General features: G+C 43.2%; 1 protein-coding gene across 2 annotated transcripts in view; it reads left to right on the top strand.

The window, feature by feature from the left end:
* The window catches only part of LOC115110452 (phospholipid phosphatase-related protein type 5-like), a 58,258-nt gene that overhangs the window by 25,488 nt on the left and 11,298 nt on the right, over positions 1 to 21,472 (top strand). For both annotated transcript variants that reach the window (XM_029636122.2, XM_029636124.2), the window contains exons 3-4: positions 1,386 to 1,574; positions 19,419 to 19,539. In XM_029636122.2, coding sequence (XP_029491982.1) covers positions 1,386 to 1,574; positions 19,419 to 19,539 — 310 coding nt within the window. The remainder of the gene's footprint in view (positions 1 to 1,385; positions 1,575 to 19,418; positions 19,540 to 21,472) is intronic.

Below are 21,472 nucleotides of genomic sequence, written 5' to 3'. Positions count from 1 at the left end.
GCACTGCATAACTTCACATTTATTTCTTTCTTCTTTTTTTGCCAGTTCACGTTAAATAAAGATGATGAACCCAAACCACTCTGCACCTTGGTCCGATTCTTACAACAACATTTGTGACACTTGAATCATTCTGAATGAGGACTATATACCTCCACACTTTATGCATTCATAAATCCTGCTGAGAGGAAATGAAATTGCACAATATTGTGAACTCGTCTCTACCGTTATATTCTTCACCATGACAACCGCTCATGGCATAACATGTCTCTCTCTCAAGGGAGGGTAGAGAGAGTGAAGACAAAAAATATATAAATATCTGAGTACCCTAGTGTGTGTGTGTGTGTGTGTCGCAGATGTCGGCAGTGTCTATGGTCAGAGGGAGATGGAGCACAGATAATATCCTAAGGGAGTGTGAAGCTGAAACATGCCCCTCACCCAGCACCATGTCCCTAGCTAAGTGGAAGGAAAGGGCTATTACTATCCCTTCACTTCCCTGATAAACGAGGCCATACAGCTAAGATTTATTGTGGGTATTTGAGTTACAAAGTCAGATGCAGCTCCATTCCACCGTACAGTGTATATTCCATGTGAAACAAAAAGTAATGTAAAAGTATATTTTAGTCTATTCAATATGTGGGAAAATATTACATGTAGACACCATTTTCATATATATTTTTTAAACTGTAGGACGACTTGCTATTGAGTTGATATCTCAGTAGTGTATTATTATCTCTGATATCCATGGATCTGCCTATATAAGAAAAACCCTGGAATCAGACTTTGAAAATGTCACAGGGGATGTCAGCTCATATAACTGGTTTGGAGGATGCTTATGATCACATTCACACTACTCTTCATACACAGCATCCAAAAATAACCCACTGCTCCTCCGTAGTAGACTCAGGCGCGCCGGCACCGATGCCAATGCAAGCAGTTCTCCCTCTCCCTCACACTCTTTTCACCCTCCTCACTCCCAGTCTCTCTTTCGCTCTCTGATATTCTTTGTTTTCTCTCTTCATGTTGCAGAAGAATTCTATTTATTCTGTCTTTATTCCATCTTCCTCCTCTCCCCTCGCTCTCTCTTCCTCCAGCTTTCTCTCTCTCTCTCTCTCTCTCTCTCTCTCTCTCTCTCTCTCTCTCTCTCTCTCTCTCTCTCTCTCTCTCTCTCCACTCTCTCTCTGTCTCCTGCTGCACTGGTCAGGCTTACAGTAGGTGCTCTCTGCCTCTATTGATCTCTTCACCGGACCTCTCTCTCGCTCCCATCACTCCTATGCCTCTCTCTGTGGATGAGGGGAACCGGGACTTGACTCTCCCTCCTTCCTCTCCTCCTCCGCCACCTCCTCCTCCTCTTCTTGCCTAACGCGGGGATCATGTTCTATTTCCAGCTGGTGATCATGGCAGGGACGGTTCTCCTGGCGTACTACTTTGAGTACACAGACACGTTCCCCGTGCACATCCAGGGCTTCTTCTGCTACGACAAGACGTTCTCCAAGCCCTACCCCGGCCCGGATGACACCAGCAAGATACCCCCACTGCTGGTCTACTCACTGGTTACAGGCATCCCCTGCTTCACGGTAAGACCATGTGGTTAATCCTGGGGGGGGGGGGGGGGGGGGGGGTCGATGAAGACAACTTGTCAGTGTGGGAAGTGAGAGCATGAGTGCATGTATGTGTGGTATTCCAAGGGGGTGTGTTTGAGTACCTGGATGTGTTTTGTATGTTTACCCGATCCTATGTGTTTGTTTGTGTCTCGGAGGAGAGGGGCTATGGTCCTGTATATTACCATTCATCATTTGTCTGAATGTTGGATCCTGTCTGTCATTTGGTGAGTCAAAGCATCTCCAGTGCATCTCTGCTTTATGACAGACATGGTGAACAGATTGGTGAGCCACGTGGAGCCCCCTCCCTCCATTTCAGAGCCTGTCACAGAAAGGTGTGTGTGTGTGTGTGTCTGTGTCTGTGTCTGTGTCTGTGTCTGTGTCTGTGTGTGTGTGTGTGTGTGTGTGTGTGTGTGTGTGTGTGTGTGTGTGTGTGTGTGTGTGTGTGTGTGTGTGTGTGTGTGTGGTCAGCCAGGGAGGAGAGGCTTGTGGAGAAAGCTGTGTATGGACAGATATAAATAGAGATTGGGTGAAGATAGTCACACCACGTAAAGATGTAATGGAAACAAACAGAGTCGGAGAAACGATTGGCGAGAGAGTGAGAAAACAGAACATGGAAACAGCAACGTTTTAGAGGCTGTAAGGGTTATATGGTCAGTGGGTTTTATTTGAAAGTAATAGACAGAAAGGTCAATTGAATGGAGATGTGAGAAGATGAGACAATAAAGAGAGACAAAGAACCACAGAGATGGTGGATAGAAAAGAGATGGTAATGTGGATGGAAGGGTACCAATGTTGTGGAGCTGTCAGTGTGAGAGATTCAGTGGGCGTAAAACATGGAGCACCTGGCACTGAACAACACAGGCCAAACCTGCTTCCTTATTTCAGACAACAGACAATACCGGCCTTAGCTGAAAACCACCACAATAAAAGACCACAACAGCTTTAAAGTGCATTAACCAAGATTTGACCTGGGTCAAGCTTCATTTCACTGCATCAGAGCACAGCCTAAACCTGACCTAACCTTAACTGACAGGGGCCAAACACGTAACCAGTGGGCAGGCATATTCATGACACCTCCCGCCTATAGTACCTCTGTCATTTTGTTGTTGACTCTAGTCTAGAGGCATTTGATCCCTTTTCCCAACAGCTACAGTACAGTGCACCAGTCAGTCCTTTACCTTTGCCTGTTGGCCAGTGTATTTGGGTCAGACCCAGTTCTCCATGGCTAGTAGTTGGCACTATCCTCCTCACTCATCTTCCCAGGGGTCCCCTCTTTCCCCTCTTTCCTAATTAAAGTAGTCTGTTATCCTTTGACATCCTTTGACATCTCAGCTATCCTTTGACATCTCAGGAGCCAGTCCCCTGCTTAGAGGCCAACAGTATCCACACAGACCAGAGGGTTTGGCCACTTTCACGCCACGTCTGTGACTTTTCAGTTGCCGCTTGTTGATTATTGACCCCTTTCCTCAGAAGGCTGCATTATGTATGAAGTACTACTGTATGATGGCCCTGTACAGTGATCCGGTCACAGATCTCATAGCTGTTTTATGTTCAACACCGTGTTGGAACTTTGTCCCGAGTGTCTGTGGTGGTCACCAGTCCAGTGGTTAGACCTAGTATTTGTAGAAATGACATCGTGATGATGTAGTGTCAGCATCCAGTGGGCTCTACTAGAAAAGGTTTGTAAGTGATCTAGGAAAAAGTGTGAAAAACAATTGTGAGGGTGGATGATGAATGGGCAGCAGTTGATATCACGCTGAGGTAATGACAGGATCCTCTACACCAGTGTTATCACACTGAGGTAATGACAGGATCCTCTACACCAGTGTTATCACACTGAGGTAACGACAGGATCCTCTACACCAGTGTTATCACGCTGAGGTAAAGACAGGAACCTCTACACCAGTGTTATCACGCTGAGGTAAAGACAGGATCCTCTACACCAGTGTTATCACACTGAGGTAACGACAGGATCCTCTACACCAGTGTTATCACACTGAGGTAACGACAGGATCCTCTGCACCAGTGTTATCACGCTGAGGTAAAGACAGGAACCTCTACACCAGTGTTATCACGCTGAGGTAAAGACAGGATCCTCTGCACCAGTGTTATCACGCTGAGGTAAAGACAGGAACCTCTACACCAGTGTTATCACGCTGAGGTAACGACAGGATCCTCTGCACCAGTGTTATCACACTGAGGTAACGACAGGATCCTCTACACCAGTGTTATCACACTGAGGTAACGACAGGATCCTCTACACCAGTGTTATCACACTGAGGTAAAGACAGGAACCTCTACACCAGTGTTATCACGCTGAGGTAAAGACAGGAACCTCTACACCAGTGTTATCACGCTGAGGTAACGACAGGATCCTCTACACCAGTGTTATCACACTGAGGTAACGACAGGATCCTCTACACCAGTGTCATCACGCTGAGGTAATTTATTTCAATTTTTTATTTAACTAGGCAAGTCAGTTAAACCTTTTTGGGATAGTGGGCAGCATTTTCACTTTTGGATGAATAGCGTGCCCAGAGTGAACTGCCTCTTACTCTGTTCCAGATGCTAATATATGCATATTATTATTAGTATTGGATAGAAAACACTCTGAAGTTCCTAAAACTGTTTGGATGATGTCTGTGAGTATAACAGAACTCATATGTCAGGTGAAAACCTGAGAAAAATCCAACCAGGAAGTGGGAAATCTGAGGTTTGTAGTTTTTCAAAGCTTGGCCTACCAAATACACAGTGTCTATGGGGTCAAGTTGCACTTCCTAAGGCTTCCACTAGATGGAAGTGGAATTCTCCGGTTGATGATTTATGTTAAAAACATCCTAAAGATTGATTCCATACATCGTTTGACTTGTTTCTACGACCTGTAATGGAACTTTTAGAGTTTTCATCTGGACCTAGTGCTTGCGCCTCATGAAGATGGATTACTGGGCTGAACAACAAGAAGTGAACAACAAGTGGCTATTTGGACATAAATGATGGACTTTATGAAACTTTATGGAACAAATCAGCCATTTATTGTCAAACTGGGATTCCTGGGAGTGCCTTCTGATGAAGATCATCAAAGGTAAGTGAATATTTATAATGTTATTTCTGACTTCTGTTGACTCCAACATGGCGGATATTTCTTTGGCTGGATTGGGCTCTGAGCGCCGTACTCTGATTATGCTTTTTCCGTAAAGTCTTTTTTTATTTTTTAAATCTGACACAGAGGTTGCATTAAGGAGAAGTCTATCTTTAATTCTGTGAATAACACTTGTATCTTTTATCAATGTTTATTATGAGTATTTCTGCAAAATCACCGGATGTTTTGGAATCAAAGCTGAGATTTTTGGATATAAATATGCACATTATCGGAAAAAAAACCATACATGTAATTGTGTAACATGATGTCCTATGAGTGTCATCTGATGAAAATTATCAAAGGTTAGTGATTCCTTTTCTGCTTTTTGTGACTCCTGTCTTTGGCTGGAAAAATGGCTGTGTTTTTTTGACTTGGCTCTGACCTAACATAATCATATGTTGTGCTTTCGCTGTAAAGCCTTTTTGAAATTAGACACGATGGGTAGATTAACAAGAAGTTTATCTTTCATTTTCTGTATTGGACTTGTTAATGTGTGAAAGTTACATATTTCAAAAAAATATTTTTGAATTTCGCACACTGCCTTTTCAGCAGAATGTTATCGCTAGCAGAACAAATTCTTATTTTACAATGACTGCCTACCCCGGCCAAACCTTACCCTAACCCAAATGACACTGGGCCAATTATGCACCGCCCTATGGGATTCCCGATGACGGCCAGTTGTGATACAGCCTGGGATTGAACCAGGGTCTGTAGCGACACCTCTAGCACTACGGTGCAGTGCCTTAGACCACTGCGCCGCTCAGGATGACAGTATGCTCTACACCAGTGTTTTCCAACTCCAACAGTACACATTTTTGCTATAGCCCTTTGACAAACACATCTCATTCAATTCATCTAGGGCTTGATGATCAATTGGCAAGTTGAATCAAGTATGCTTGTCAAGGGTTGCAATAAAAATGTGTACTGTTGGGTGTACTGGAGGACCAGGGTTGGGAAACTCTGCTTTACACAGAAGCAGAGCTGATTCCCTGCAGGGAGCCAGACCCCATGGAGTTTACATTCAGCTGGAGTGACGTCATTCTGATGCTGGCTTTTGATTCAATGTTATCTCAAAAACACTGCTTTTGTGTTTGTGTGTTTGTGTGCGTGTGCGTGCACATGCGTGCGTGCTGTGTGTGTGTGTGTGTGTGTGTGTGTGTGTGTGTGTGTGTGTGTGTGTGTGTGTGTGTGTGTGTGTGTGTGTGTGTGTGTGTGTGTGTGTGTGTGTGTGTGTGTGTGTGTGTGCGTGTCAACTGAATTATTCCAGAAAAACAAGTGAACTTTAAAAAGACAGGTGCATTTATTTATTTATTCATGCATTCCATCCAGTAGGATACTGTGGGCTTTTACCCCAAGGCTGTTGCTGCATTTGCAGTTACTGTGGCCCCTGGTCCACACGCAGATCGTCACACACATACACTTGAGTCTGGTTTATTTGTAGGGAATCTTAGAAGTAGGTCTGAGGCTTAATTACATTTTACATTTTAGTCAATTGGCAACTTACAGTTAGTGCATTCATCTTAAGATAGATAGGTGGGACAATCACATATCACAGGCATAAAATGAACACTTTCCTCAATAACGTAGCTATTTGTAGAGTCAGAGCTAGAAAGGCGGGGTCAACTGCTGTTTATGTTTTTTATTTCGTTTTTTGGGGGGACAGGGTCGAGGTGAGGAGGATGATTATTTAAGAAAATGTTTGAAGAGGCAGGGTTTCGAATGTTTTCGAAAGATGTGCAGGGACACTGCTGTCCTAGCTTCATGGGAAAGCTGGTTCCACCATTGGGGTGCCAGGACAGAGAAGAGCTTGGACTGGGCTGAGCGGGAGCTGCCCCCCGTAGGGGCGGGAGGGCCAAGATACCTGAGGTGGCTTGGATTGGGGTGTAGGGTTTGAGCACAGCCTAAAGGTAGGGAGGGGCAGTTCCTCGTGCTGGTCCGTGGGTAAGCACCATGGTCTTGTAGGGGATGCGAGCTATGACTGGAAGCCAGTGGCGTGTGCAGAGGAGCGGGCTGACCTGAGAGAACATGTCTTATAGTAGATTCTATCTGACAGTTGAGTGTGTGTATGTGTGTGTCCACATTGTCATGCAGAGATGTAGTGAGATCTAACGCATCATCCCCAAGAGTCCTTTATCAATTCCCTCCATCAAAATTTCTGCCTAGATAAAGAGATGGATCCTCTGCTTAACCTGCCCTCTCACTTCAGCCTTAATGGACTACCACTTGCCCTACCAAACCTGCTCACTTTTCCAGCATATACTGTATTGTAGGCCTATGAGAGAAATACTGAATCTGGGGTGAATCCAATACTCTACCGTGGCAAATCATCGTCTTCTACTCCAACAGTTATCTGAGAGGACAGAACAGATGGAAACGATGTGCTTAGTGCCCATTATGGGTGTCTCATTGAGGAGAAGCTGAATCTAACAGGAACCTGAGGAATTCACACTAGCAGTCCTTGGTTTTGCTAGCAAATAGGCTCATACCATTGCACGTCTGCCCATCCAGTCTCTTCGTATCAGGAAAGGGTAATGGGGATGACAGGTAGCCCTAATGGAAGAGAAGCGAGAGTTTTGGGACTAATCTGTCTGTGTTTAAAATTGACGAGAGCAGGGATAGTCAACTAGATTCAGCCATGGGCAATGTTTTTTTCTTGAGTGGATGGTCATGGGGTTGGAACATAATTACAAATAATTTGTAGACTACAAATTAACTGCAAGAAGCCCAAACAGAATTAATATTTGACTAAAACAATCATTTCATCAAACCTTACATGTTTATACGATCACGTGCCTCTCTGTTATTCTTGGGAATACTTGGAACAGATTTCCAAAATTAAAATCACTTGGAGCTGATTTCCTGGTGTTTATACAGTATTTTATGTCCAACAATGAAAATGATAAATAATACAAATTTAATAAAAAAACACTTTTTATTTGTCAGAAAATGGCCCAAATTGGTACAGGCGTGCCAGTTGGGGAAACCTGGATCAGAGTTACCAGTTACCATTACCATGTCATGTCTTATCTATACCCTTAGTGTGAGTAAGATGTCATCTAAGATTAGCGTCTCTTAACAGTTAGCCTTTAGAAATGGAGGTAGATGCCAGCTCTATCTGTTAAGGTTTTCTTCCTCTGAAGAGGAGGTGTAGCAGGGATCGGACCAAAATGCAGCATGGTTATCTTCATACATCTTTAATAAAGATAATAACGAATACAATACAAAACAAAACAACAAACGTACCATGGGAAAACCTAACCAGCCTTATCTTGTGCAAACAAACACAGAGACAGGAGAAATCACCCACGAAACACTCAAAGAATATGGCTGCCTAAATATGGTTCCCAATCAGAGACAACGATAAACACCTGCCTCTGATTGAGAACCACTCTAGGCAACCATAGACTTACCTAGACAACTCTACTATACCACAATGCCATAACCTACAAAAACCCCAAGACAAAACACACCACATAAATAACCCATGTCACACCCTGGCCTGACCAAAATAATAAAGAAAACACAAAATACTAAGACCAGGGCGTGACACTATCGGTGAGCTCTAGAACTGCTTGCTCAGTACAGTTCCATCAGGCCAAGTCGAAGTGAGATCTCATGCACATGATCCAACTGGCAGACAGAAAAGTTCGAAGGAGAGGAGGACCAAAATGCTGCGTGGTAAGTGTTTGTCATATTTTAATAGAAAAACTGAACACTACACAAAATAACAACGAAGAGAAAACTAAACAGTTCTACCAGGTGAACAGACACTAAACAGAAATTAAACACCCACAACCAAAATGGGGAAAACAGGCTAGCTAAGTATGATTCTCAATCATAGACAACGAACAACACCTGCCTCTGATTGAGAACCATACTAGGCCAAACAGATAGAAATATAACATAGAAAAAAGAACAGACTACCCACCCCAACTCATGCCCTGACCAACCTAACACAAAGACATAAAAAAGGAACCAAGGTCAGAACATGACACTGGAGATCTGGTGCATACCACTCGCACCTCTTCCTTAGGTTCAATGCCCACATTTGCCCGGCACGGGCAGAGCGCAGGAATAGGACGCACTGCACCCTCCCAGCACCCTCCCAGCACGCAGAGCCGACGTACCGGAGACCAGACACGCTGAGCCGGCACAACAAGAAGATGTTTTCTCTCCTGCGTCTCCCTGCTGCTCAGAGGCTGGGAGGGGTGGCGGTGGGGTAGATCAGCTTTAATATTGCAGATAGATTGTGGCTTCCATCAATGTAATTGTCTGCATATTTTCCAATCCCCCATATATATTTTTTGTAAATATATACACTACCGTTAAAAAGTTTGGGGTCACTTAGAAATGTCCTTGTTTTTGAAAGAAAAGCACATTTTTTGTCCATTGAAATAACATCAAATTTATCAGAAATACAGTGTAGACATTGTTAATGTTATAAATGACTATTGTAGCTGGAAATGGCTGATGTTATTATGGAATATCTACATAGGTGTACAGAGGCCCATTATCAGCAACCATCACTCCTGTGTTCCAATAGCACGTTGTGTTAGTTAATCCAAGTTAATCATTTTAAAGGGCTAATTATTCATTAGAAAACCCCTTTGAAATTATGTTTGCACAGCTAAAAACTGTTGTTCTGATTAAAGAAGCAATAAAACTGGCCTTCTATAGACTAATTGAGCATCTGGAGCATCAGCATTTGTGGGTTTGATTACAGGCTCAAAATGGCCAGAAACAAAGAAAATTCTTCTGAAACTCATCAGTATATTCTTGTTCTGAGAAATGAAGGCTATTCCATGCGAGAAATTGCCTAAAGACTGAAGATCTTGTACAACGCTGTGTACTACTCCTTTCACAGAACAGCGCAAACTGGCACTAACCAGAATAGAAAGAGGAGTGGGAGGCCCCGGTGCACAACTGAGCAAGAGGGCAAGTACATTAGAGTGTCTAGTTTGAGAAACAGACACCTCATAAGTCCTCAACTGGCAGCTTCATTAAATAGTACCCGCAAAACACCAGTCTCAACGTCAACAGTGAAGAGGCGACTCCAGGATGCTGGCCTTCTAGGCAGAGTTGCAAAGAAAAAGCCATATCTCAGACTGGCCAATAAAAATAAAATATTAAGATGGGCAAAATAACACAGACACTGGACAGAGGAACTCTGCCTAGAAGTCCAGCATCCCGGAGTCGCCTCTTCGCTGTTGACGATGAGACTGGTGTTTTTCCACATTAAGTTACCTTATAGCCTTATTCTAAAATTGATTATTTTTAAAATCCTCAGCAATCTACACACAATACCCCATAATGACAAATCGAAAACAGGTTTTTAGACATTTTTGCAAATGTTTTAAAAGCAAAAAAACGTATTTACATAAGTATTCAGACCCTTTGCTATGAGACTCTAAATTGAGCTCATGTGCATCCTGTTTGCATTGATCATCCTGTAGATGTTTCTACAACTTGATTGGAGTCCACCTGTGGTAAATTCAATTGATTGGACATGATTTGGAAAGGCACACACCTGTCTATATAAGGTCCCACAGTTGACAGTTCATGTCAGAGCAAAAACCAAGCCATGATGTTGAAGGAATTGTCTGTAGAGCTCCGAGACAGGATTGCATCAAAGCACAGATCTGGGGAATGGTACCAAAAAATGTCTGCAGCCTTGAAGGTCCCCAAGAACACAGTGGCCTCCATCGTTCTTAAATGGAATAAGTTTAAGACTCTTCCTAGAGCTGGCCGCCCTGCCAAATTGAGCAATCGGGGAGAAGGACCTTGGTCAGAGAGGTGACCAAGAATCTGATGGTCAGTCTGACAGAGCTCTGGAGTTAATTTGTGGAGATGGGAGAACCTTCCAGAAGGACAACCATCTTCTGCAGCACTCCACCAATCAGGCCTTTATAGTAGAGTGGTTAGGCGGAAGCACTCCTCAGTAAAATACACATGACAGCCCGCTTGGAGTTTGCCAAAAGGCACATAAAGACTCTCAGAACATGAGAAACAAGAATATTTGGCCTTAATGCCAAGCATCACGTCTGGAGGAAACCTGGCACCATCCCTACGGTGAAGCATGGTGGTTGCAGCATCATGCTGTGGGGATGTTTTTCAACAGCAGGGACTGGGAGACTAGTCAGGATCGAGGCAAAGATGAAAGTACAGAGCGATCCTTGATGAAAACCTGTTCCAGAGTGCTAAGGACCTCAGACTGAGGATTAAGGTTCACCTTCCAACAGGACAATGACCCTAAGAATACAGCCAAGACAACGCAGGAGTGGCTTTGGGACGAGTATCTGAATGTCCTTGAGTGGCCCAGCCAGAGCCCGGACTTGAACCCGATCGAACATCTCCAGAGAGTCCTGAAAATAGCAGTGCAGTAACTCTCCCCATCCAACCTGACAGAGCTTGAGAGGATCTGCAGAAGAATGGGAGAAACTCCCCAAATACAGGTGTGCAAAGCTTGTAGCGACATACCCAAGAAGACTCTATGCTGTAATCACTACCAAAGGTGCTTCAACAAAGTACTGAGTAAAGGGTCTGAATTCTTATGTAAATGTGATTTTTTTAAATCATGCATTAACAAATGTCTAAAACCCTACCTTTTCTTTGTGAAAATGGGGTATCGAGCAATTTGATCAATTTTAGAATAAGGCTGTAACGTAACAAAAAGAGAAAGGGTCTGGATACTTTCCGAAGGCATTGTATATGCATTTTACAGACACAGTATATTTTACAATAGTTTTTTTGTTTGTTTTTAGTACCATCCTTCAGCTATCCTTCCATCTATCTATGAACACCATACAGTTTTGATATTTCTATTTGCCACATATTTTTCCATTGTGCTGTTTCACAAAAATGTTGACCCTTTCTATTCTCATAGTTTCTACAGATAGTAAATTAAAGATAAACATTTTTGCTGAGAGTATTACTATATTGATCTACTGACTATGACTTTTAAATCACCCAGCAGTGCTATTTGCAGAGCTCCAGGTATTGCAATTAATCAGCCATTTCTGAACCTGCAACCAAAAACAAGCTACATATGGACAGTACCAAAACAATTGATCTAATAATTCTGTCTCTTCACAGCAAAATTTGCAGAGCTGGGCTGGTTGTATCCCCCATATACAGTTGAAGTCAGAAGTTTACTTACACTTAGGTTGGAATCTTTAAAAGTAGTTTTTCAACCACTCCACAAATTTCTTGTTAACAAACTATAGTTTTGGCAAGTCGGTTAGAACACCTACTTTGTGCATGACACAAGTAATTTTTCCAACAATTGTTTACAGACAGATTATTTCACTTATAAATAATTGTATCACAATTCCACTGGGTCAGAAGTTTACATACACTAAGTTGCCTGTGCCTTTAAACAGCTTGGATAATTCCAGAAAATGATGTCATGGCTTTAGAAGCTTCTGATAGGCTAATTGACATAATTTGAGTCAATTGCAGGTGTACCTGTTGATGTATTTCAAGGCCTACCTTCAACCTCAGTGCCTCTTTGCTTGACATCATGGGAAAATCAGCCAAGACCTCAGAAAAGAACTGTAGACCTCCACAAGTCAGGTTCATCCTTGGGAGCAATTTCCAAATGCCTGAAGGTACCACATTCATCTGTACAAACAATAGTGCACAAGTATAAACACCATGGGACCACGCAGCCATCATACCGCTATTATGTCAGAAAAAGTCAGTTATAAATGATTCTGTCCTGGTTAAAAACAAGGTGTTATCCAATAAAATGCAAATAAAATGTCCAATATCCTCACCCACGTGGAAATTCTATAAGAGTAATTCTATAAGAATTATTTGACTACCTTTTAATCATAGTGATACATACTGAAATTTGGATTTTGGGTCCAGAAAGTAAGAAAGAAAGAAAGAAAGGATCAAATGAAGGACAACTGGAGTGCAAATGAGCGCGCACACACACACACACACACACACACACACACACACACACACACACACACACACACACACACACACACACACGCAGATGCAGATGGCAGGGTGGTCTCCAGGGGGACGTGTTGGCTGTGTCTCTTCTCTGCCATGGGACCATATGTGTCTAGAAAGAGTCACTGTTGTCGCTTGGGCCGCTGTGAACTGCTTCAGGGAAGGACGAGGTGAAGGAGGGGTGCCGATGGGGAGGAGGGGTTAAGAGAGGGGTGCAGAGGAGGAGGAGGAGAATGTAAGGGAGGGGTGCCGATGGGGAGGAGGGGTTAAGAGAGGGGTGCAGAGGAGGAGGAGGAGAATGTAAGGAAGGGGTACAGAGGAGGAGGAGAATGTAAGAGAGGGGTGCAGAGGAGGAGGAGGAGAATGTAAGGGAGGGGTGCCGATGGGGAGGAGGGGTTAAGAGAGGGGTGCAGAGGAGGAGGAGGAGAATGTAAGGAAGGGGTACAGAGGAGGAGGAGAATGTAAGAGAGGGGTGCAGAGGAGGAGGAGGAGAATGTAAGGGAGGGGTGGAGAGGAGGAGGTAAGCGAGGGGTGTGGAGGGGGCAAGGGAGGGGTGCAGAGGGGGAGGGGGTAAATGAGGAGTGCCAAGGGTGAAATGACAAATTGAGAAATGTGAGAAGAGTATCAGATGATGAAATACAGGGAGGGGATAGAGACATATTGGGTGTGGAGGCACAGAAAGAGATGGTTGGGAGAGTAGGACTTTCCTTGATCTCCCTAAGAGATAAACACAATAGATCTAGTAGAGAGGGGTTGAAGTGAAGGTACATAGTACACACCATTAAGAAAAAGAGAGGTTGTCACCTATTATTTTTAGGAGAATGACCGTGTCTAGTTTAACCACTGTGAAGTGGTTACCATGGTAATACCCAGCTTTCAGAGTGGTGCTATATCTGTTTGGTATTCGTGCAGCAGGCCAATTTACAAGCAGCTTCACAGTCCCGCTCAGCCTCAACACAATCACAAGGATTATATGACTGACCACATTGATAATCACTTTACTGAGCTCGATCAGAGCCGATACACTGATCGCACCATCAAACGATTCACTCCATCCCATCTCTTTTCTGATCTGGTTCTCTTGCTCTCTACTGTTTCTCTCTCTTTGGCTCTTGCTCTCTTTATTTGCATTACTTTCTCTCTGAGAGAGGGTATAGGTTATGTATAATTTATGGTATAGTGTATGTATAGTTTATATATATATATTATGGTATAGTTTGTATATAGTTTATGGTATAGATGATGGTATAATTTATGGTGTAGTGTATGTATAGGTTATGTATAGTTTATGGTTTAGTTTATAGTATAGCTTATGGTATAGTGTATGGTACAGTGCATGGTATCGTTTATGGTATCGTTTATGGTATAGTGTATGTATAGTTTATGGTTTAGTTTAGGGTATAGTTTAGGGTATAATTTATGGTTTAATTTGTGGTATAGTGAATAGTATAATTATAGTATAGTTTATGGTATAGTTTATAGTACAGTGTATGGTATAGTTTATAGTTTATGGTATATTTTATGGTTTAGTTTGTGGTATAGTGAATAGTATAGTTTATAGTATAGTTTATAGTACAGTGTATGGTATAGTTGATAGTTTATGGTATATTTTATAGTATAGTTTATAGCATAGTTTATAGTGTAGTTTATGGTATAGTTTATGGTATATTTTATAGTATAGTTTATGGTATACTGAATAGTATAATTCTAGTATAATTTATGTATAGTTTATGGCAGAGTTTTGCCTCTATCAGCTCCATGTAGCATTAGCCTGGTTGTCCTGGGAAGGTTTCTTTACTGACCTGATTGGCCATGGATAGCCTACATATACCTGCATGTAAAGTAATACTGTATGTGTGTATAATGTACATATGTGTATAATATAAGCAGATTATGTTCCAGTATCTAGTTGTACTGTATGTGACAGCTGAAGACATACACCCGCTTGTGCAATGTGATTAGAGTGAACTCGTCAGTCACAGCTCCACAGCACGGATGACTGATCCCTTTACGCTCAGGCAGAAAGCAGAGACACCTCAGTGGTCCTGGCAGAGGGACATGCTTCACTCAACACCCCAGAGACCAGTTAGCAGCATCATCCAATTCCGTTTTACTCACTCATCCTCACTCTCTTCAGCTTCTGCTCTCCTTCTCTCGGTTCCTCGGTTCCTCATTTCACTCCTCTCTTTTGCCTCTTCCTGCATCTCTGTACTTTTCACACTAAAGACAGACTCTGTTCCTCATCTGCAGCTGTGGCTTAGCTGTTTGGCTGGTGAAAGGGAATTTAGAGGGATTTAACAGAGGAGATTTTGGGAAAAGAGAGCATGAAATGAAAGAGTTGAAGAATGGAGGGGAAGGACAACGAGAGAAAGGGAGAGAGAAATCCTAACCTACTTTCCCTGTTGGGGACTGGGAGGAAACATCTATAAAGGTTGACTGATATAGAAAAAGACATGAGGGAGGAAGGAGTGGGTAAGAGAAGAGTGATATAACACAAGACTAAAGGGTTATGGTTGGTAAAGACTATAGAAATCACAGCATTAGAACAAACCGAAAACAACCAGAATGATTAACCATACATGTCAACCATAGAAACAGTAAAGTTCAGCTGTTTACACTGAAATAAGTGCGTTGAAAACAGTTATTTTCCCTTCATATCAGAGAGCTATATCAATGTCCATGAAGTGCACTCACACATTAGTTAATTGGCGTGTGTGTGCGTGCGTGCGTTCGTGAATGCACGCGCGTATACAGATTTCATTCAACCGCGATAGTGCTTGTTTTCTCTTGTAACGGTTCATGTTGAACAAATGGTTTTAACAATCTGAGATGTGGTACAGCCTGGATCCTCTTCATATTAACATGATACTGTATACACTATACAATCCCAGCCACTACTGTATGTACTAGATGGGATCTAACTCCAAGTCGCCAAGGCCCTTAACACTTCCTTTACGTACCATTCATAGTGTTGTAGGCTGTAGCTTATTCTCTCAGCACCAGAGGATAATCAACTCAATTCACTGTGACATGTAGCCTACATGGTAGACCTATCTAAAGCCCAGTGTATGTTGAGGTGATTCAGGTCAGATTCCACTGTAGGTGATGACACACACAATAGCAGTAGAGGTGGTATACCATGTACCATAATGCATCTGTTTATGGGATTGGAATTGTCAGCCTTCCATTTCCCCATACACTCATCTTAACAGAGTCAGCTGTTGGACCAGAGCGGTGTGTGTCGGTTCGCTGAGCATCCGTGTGTGTGTGTGTGTGTGTGTGTGTGTGTGTGTGTGTGTGTGTGTGTGTGTGTGTGTGTGTGTGTGTGTGTGTGTGTGTGTGTGTGTGTGTGTGTGTGTGTGTGTATCTGAGGAACAATGGTTCTGCTCCAGTGCTGTGTTGTTGTCAGGAGGCTGCTGCTGTTCTTGTCACTCTCGGTTTTATTGTCTGTGTTTATCTGGGATCTAACAGGCCTCTTGGAATTAGCCTCAGATGATTACCTAGGGCTGTTATCTCCCTGCCTCGTCTGCTCCTTATCTTCTTTCTGCCTCTTCTCCCTGTCTTCATATCTCCTTCCCCCTCTTTCCCACGTGATTAGAACTGATTCCCAACTTGTTTTGGAGAAGACACATATTTTGATATGCACAGTAAAATTGCTTACACACAAACACAAACTGACTCCTCCAATTTGCTCTAACTCTGGCAGGAATGTTTACACACACATACACACAGACACACGCACACATACAAACACGCACACATACAAACACACACGCACACACACACACACACGCACACACACACACACACACACACACACACACACACACACACACACACACACACACACACACACACACCCCAACATTGTCAGGGTTCAGTTCATCCCACTTGTCAGAGCTTTTGTCTGATTCAGCGACAGACGAGGGTGAAGTGCAGGACATTCTCTTTTCTCTTCTCCTGTCCGCTCTGGGTCTCCACGCAACGCATATTAGACTGATGTCACAGCCCAGGCACGTGATTGGTCAGATACTGTTCTTAGTCTGTTGAGGGGATACTGCCTGTCTGCAGTAGGTTGAGGTTAAACATAATGTTTAATTCCAGTCAATTTAGGAAGTATACTGAAATACACATTTCAATTCCAATTCCCTTCAATGCTTTTCAATGGGGCGGCAGCGTAGCCTACTGGTCAGAGTGTTGGACTAGTAACCGAAAGGTTGCAAGTTCAAATCCCCGAGCTGACAAGATACAATTCTGTCATTCTGCCCCTGAAGAAAGGCACTGTTCCTAGGCTGTCATTGAAAATAAGAATGTGTTCTTAACTGACTTGCCTAGTTAAATAAAATGTTTTTCAATGAGGAAAGTTTGGAATTGGAATTTGGTTAACTTCCTGAATTGACTGGGATTGAAATGTAATTGACCCCAACCCTCCTGTGTGTTTTCCACTCTCTCTCCTTTCCTCCTCAGAGGTGTGGTGGAGTGGGTCTAATAACACTGCGAACAAACACTTACTGCTTCACATCAGTCAACCGGTGCTGTGTAGAAACAGAATTGTTACGGGATTGTGTTGTAGACAGCACATTGACTGTCGTACTTAACTTCCTTGACCTTAAACACAAACACTCCAGCAATGTTACCTTGACTCCTTAAGAGAGCAGTAAGAATAGAGACACGCAGCAGAGTGAGCTCCAGCGTTATGGAGGGGATTATTTAAAAGACGTCAGTTGAAATAATGTGCAACATGATTCACCATGCCGACAGGGTCTAGGCACATCCGTGAATAATTAATTGCTACAGTTTGTTCTCTCTTTCCCTCGCCCCTCTCTTTCTGTGTCCCTCTCCCTTCACTCGCTCCCTCTCCATCTCGACACGCTCTTCTATCTCCCTCTCTTTCTGTGTCCCTCTCCCTTCACTCGCTCCCTCTCCATCTCGACACGCTCTTCTATCTCCCTCTCTTTCTGTGTCCCTCTCCCTTCACTCGCTCCCTCTCCATCTCGACACACTCTTCTATCTCCCTCTCTTTCTGTGTCCCTCTCCCTTCACTCGCTCCCTCTCCATCTCGACACGCTCTTCTATCTCCCTCTCTGTACTGATTGTATCTCCAAAGTGTTTTCATCTGCTCCAATTCTGGAGGATGTAGCTATTAACAGTGGTGAAAGAGGGATGGTTGTACGGTATTGACTATCTGATATGCTTCTGAACAGGATCACCACCCTACTGCTGAACAGCTTTTAGCAGACTGAGATTCAGTGTTTCAGAGTAAGGATCCATGCAGGAGTAGGATGGGATGAAGCCCAATAACTCACTTCCCTAACACATGCTCACAGATTTACTGTGTGGACATATGTTTGTCAGTCAGCGGTGCTCTCTGCAACCTCTAGTTTATGTTGATCATCTCCTTCCAATTTGAAGTCATGGTTCATATTAGAGTTAGTTTAATGTTGCTATGGAACCATTAGTCCCTATGATGTATGTTTCCCTAATGGAGGGGGAGTGCTATTGGGCACGCACATAGGAACACAGAGCCTTTGCATCAGAGGCTGTTAGCTCATTCAAACTCTCCAGTCTTACTTTTTCTTAGATCTGAGACTTTTATTTCTCTCTCATTTCTATAAATAAGGGAAGATAACATGTTATTCTCTGCTATTCCGCTGTATTGTGGATCCCGAGTGCATTTTACATTTATATTTCATGAACATAACTTGGATTCTGTTATGCTTTAGTGTTAGGGTGGCTATTAGCTTAAGTCCTTGCTGTTGGAGTAATAAACACATAGTTTTCTCCAGAAGGACAAGCAAATGTTTTGTTGTCGTTTCAGAAACTGGAAATAGTTGATGTTGTCGGAGTACCATGCATAAAAGTGAGTTTCACAGTTCAGGGCCCTCAATAAAGCAATCATGTCAGCACATGCACTCAGTGGGTGTGCAATGTAGCTACAGTTATCTGGTTTCTGCGGCTGTCACGAGCCTGGCACGTTCCTCGCTCCAATGGTGGGTGTTTGTTGTAACACAAATGAATGGCTGGACTCCTGCGAATGTGATGTTGATGATAAGGGTTTCAAATTAAACTGTGTGGGTGTGAACATGGGGATCACTAGCCACGCGCTGACATTAAGCCACGTGTTGTGTTAGAGAGTTGAGGTCTGTGTGGGCATGTGGCTTTTCGAGAACTTTGCCTAAATTAAATCAAATAACTTGTTGTTTTCAAGACACGCGCCCTCTCGCTCAGTTCAGGGCCCTCAATAAAGCTAACGGGATCTCTCACTGCCTCTTCTCTCTCTCTCTCTCTCTCTCTCTCCCTCCCTGTCTCTCCCTCTGTCTCCCTCTCTCTCTCTCTCTCTCTCACTCTCTCTGTCTCTCTCTGTGTCTCTCTTTCTCTGTCTCTCTCTGTCTGTCTCTCTCTTTCTCTCTCTGTCTCTCTGTCTCTATGTGTCTGTCTCTCTGTGTCTGTCTCTCTGTCTGTCTCTGTCTGTCTCTCTCTCTTCTCTCTCTCTCTCCCTTTCTCTCTCGCTTATCTCTCTCTCTGTCTCTCTTTGTCTCTCTCTCTCTCTCTGCCTCCCTCTCTACGTTGCTCTCTCTCTCTCCCTCTGCCTCCCTCTCTCTCTCTCTGTCTCTCTCTCTTTCTCTCTCTCTGTCTCTTCTTCGTCTCTCTCTCTGTCTCTCTCTGTGTGTGTCTCTCTCTCTGTGTCTGTCTCTCTCTCTCTCTCTCTACAGATCCTGGTAGGGGAGCTGGTGGCATTCTTTCTGAAGGCTGAGGGGACGCAAGAGAAGACCATAGTGACAGCAGACTGCTGCTACTTCAACCCCCTTCTGCGACGCATCGTCCGCTTCCTAGGTAACCACTACAGCCTCTAGAGTTTAGGCCAACACCACCCAGCCCTGCCTGAACTAGTCTTGAATGATTAGTGTGTCCAACAAGATGATATAAACACACCTGGAATTGGAAATATCTACAAAAGCGTACCTACATTTGATGTATTTTTAAAGGAAAATGTAGATGTTGATTGTATTTGTCACTGTGCACAGGATATAACTGGTGTAAAACAGTACAGTGAGAGCTCTTTCCCAACAGTGCAGTGATAACAATAATAATAATAATATAGATAATAATAATTATAATAATAGTATAGATAATAATAATATAGATATTAATAATAATTTAGATAATAATAATAATATAGAAAATACAAATAATACAAATAAAATAAAAAATATAGATAATAATAATATAGATATACATATTAATATTAATGATAATATAGAAAATAATAGTCATATAGATCATATAAATAATAATCATATAGATAATAATAATGTAGATAATAATAATAATATAGATAATATAAATAATAATATAAATAATATAGAAAATAATAATAATATAGAAAATAATAATAAAAATAGATAATACTAATAATACAGATATAAATATGAATAATAATATAGATAGTAATATAAATACCTCCAGTCCTGGACTTCTGTTAGGTCTTGGATTTCCGCAATGCGAGTTCCGACAAACACCTTATACCTGCAGGACTCCGACTTGAGCCAGGTCAATACAGTGGTCGAATCACTCCAGTAGATGACCCTTTGGATTGGCAAGGTGAGCTCGGCTCGCAAGGTAGAGGCCAACTGGGCTCCGGAAAGGGGGGCACTGAGTTCCAGCCTAGGCATTGATAACTGCTTCTTGGGTGCGACCCTGGCCCTGGCCATGACAAAGGAGACATGGGTGTGGCCTGCCTTATCCTCCACTCTTAGATAGGAAACCGCCCCATTCACTAGCCCTCAGCGATTTACAGAACGCTGTCCTACAAGAGAGGACGGAACTATTAGCTTTGGAGGAAATTGAGCGTCAGATTGAGGAGGAACGACAGGCTGACAAACGATGTCACCAATTGGATGTGCAGGCCCGTAGAGCTCTACAGGAACGGGAAGTCATTGCCAAGGACCTGGCACAGCAGCGACGGCACCGTCAAGCAAGAAGGGAATTGGAGGAGGCACGGGTGGTCTCATCCTTCCTGGAGAGGAACAAACAGGGAGTTGACCTGACCACCCCTCCACATGGACCTGAACTGTCTGCCTTTCTTTCCCAATCTGCCCCTCTGGTACAGCATGGCACACAGTCCCCGGAGGCTCCGGGGTCAACAGCCAACACGGAGCACGGGAGACAGGCCATTCCGCCAACGCCTTCTATGCCAGTGACACAAGTTAGCATTCCTCCATCTGGACAAAGCATTACTCCTTCGCCTTTCCGCCAATTACCAACCACGGCAAATTGTTCCTCTCGTCCAGGGCCAGGCCAGTCCTCAAACATCAGGTCGGAGGGCTCTCACCTAATTCCGGCTGCCACAAATGGAGGGTCTGGGACAGTAAAGAGAGGAAAGTGATAGCTTAAACAGGAACCCTGCAGAATGTGCATTATTGTGCCGTGCTTATAGGCTTAAGGTGAATAGGTGAATGACATTCTGCACATGGCTAATAGGATAGAGGAGAAGAACTAGATGCTATGCTGATGATGAAACACTTGTATTCATTCCCAATATGCCCGTATAATAGGAAACAGAGTGAATTATGGTTGCGGCTTGATGAAGTTGAACAAACATTCAGACCAGCCTTCCTGATTGAACTTGCTACATTTGAAGAAACACGAGAATGCAAGTAACACAACAATAAAACAGGAAGAGACATGAGAATTCAAGTAACACAACAATAAAACAGGAAGAGACATGAGAATGCAAGTAACACAACAATAAAACAGGAAGAGACAT

Source organism: Oncorhynchus nerka, linkage group LG26 (genome assembly GCF_034236695.1).
Source record: "Oncorhynchus nerka isolate Pitt River linkage group LG26, Oner_Uvic_2.0, whole genome shotgun sequence".
NCBI classification, from domain to species: Eukaryota; Metazoa; Chordata; class Actinopteri; order Salmoniformes; family Salmonidae; genus Oncorhynchus; species Oncorhynchus nerka.
This window is presented reverse-complemented; position numbering and strand designations above follow the sequence as displayed.